This window comes from Antrostomus carolinensis, unplaced genomic scaffold (assembly GCF_000700745.2).
Source record: "Antrostomus carolinensis isolate BGI_N321 unplaced genomic scaffold, ASM70074v2 scaffold50790, whole genome shotgun sequence".
Taxonomy (NCBI): Eukaryota; Metazoa; Chordata; class Aves; order Caprimulgiformes; family Caprimulgidae; genus Antrostomus; species Antrostomus carolinensis.
The window spans coordinates 1-939 of record NW_010288658.1 but is presented as its reverse complement, the minus strand read 5'-3'; the positions used below and the strand labels follow the sequence as shown (position 1 = coordinate 939).

The 939-nt window shown below is 62.3% G+C and overlaps 1 protein-coding gene across 1 annotated transcript; it reads right to left on the bottom strand.

Moving 5' to 3' along the window:
- Positions 1 to 596: 596 nt before the first annotated feature.
- On the bottom strand, positions 597 to 935 carry LOC114818542 (phospholipase A2 inhibitor-like; the record flags this gene model as incomplete). Its single annotated transcript, XM_029084801.1, has 1 exon — positions 597 to 935. A coding segment is annotated over one exon (339 nt), but the record flags the coding sequence as incomplete, so codon positions are not given.
- Between the last annotated feature and the right edge of the window lie 4 nt (positions 936 to 939).

The following is a 939-nucleotide window of genomic DNA, read 5'->3' as shown; positions in this document are numbered from 1 at the left end:
GGTGTCCCCGTACCAGATGTCCCCATGTCAAACATCTCCATACTAAATGTCCCCAACCCAGGTGTCACCCAAGCCAAGCAGAGCTCTGCAGTGTCCCTGACCTTCCCCAGCCCCTGTGGGTGCTCAGGCCAGGGGACAGCAGTGTCACCAAGCAGTGAGTGACACCAGAGGGTGGGGGACAATCCCAGGGGGTGGCACCGTGGGGGAGCAGGCTGGTCTGGATGGGGACAGGCATGGGTAGGGGACATGGTGCCTATCACTGCTTTGTCCCCAGGGACTTAATAGGGTGACAGAGGACAAAGTGTGTGGTGGCACCAAGTGACCATGTTTAATGTGCTGTGGTGGGGTGGGGACAGGGACATGTGGCAGGTGAGGTGTGGACAGGGACATGGGACAACCTGAGCCAGGTGGGAAGGGGCTGGAGGCCACTGGGATGGACATGATGGGATGGGGACAGGAACCACTGGGATGGGGACAGTGGCACTCCTGTCTCCCTGCCTCAGTTTCCCCAGGAGATCTCATCTCAGCTGGGGACAGAGTGGCAGGGAGGGGGAGGTGACACCCATGAGCACCTGGGGTGACATCAAGCCCCTTGCTTAGGGATCTGGTGGGTGCTGCCCATCCTCCTCAGCCTCACAGCCCGTGTCCCCAGCCTTTTCCTCCTGTCCCCGGTAGCGTGGGGGGTTGGCACAGAGGGTGTCACGGGTGGCACTGAGCTGTGGGGCCACCTCCCGCAGCTGCGCCAGCAGCCGGCACCCACAGACCCAGGGGTTCCCCGAGATGTCGAGGTCCAACGCAGGGCTGGGGGGACGAGGTGGCAGCTCCAGCGTCCGCAGGTGGTTCCGTGCCAGGTCGAGGACATTGAGATGTCCCAAGGGGACAAAGATGTCATCAGGCAGCACCTGCAGCTCGTTATCCTGCAGGAAGAGGAGGCGCAGG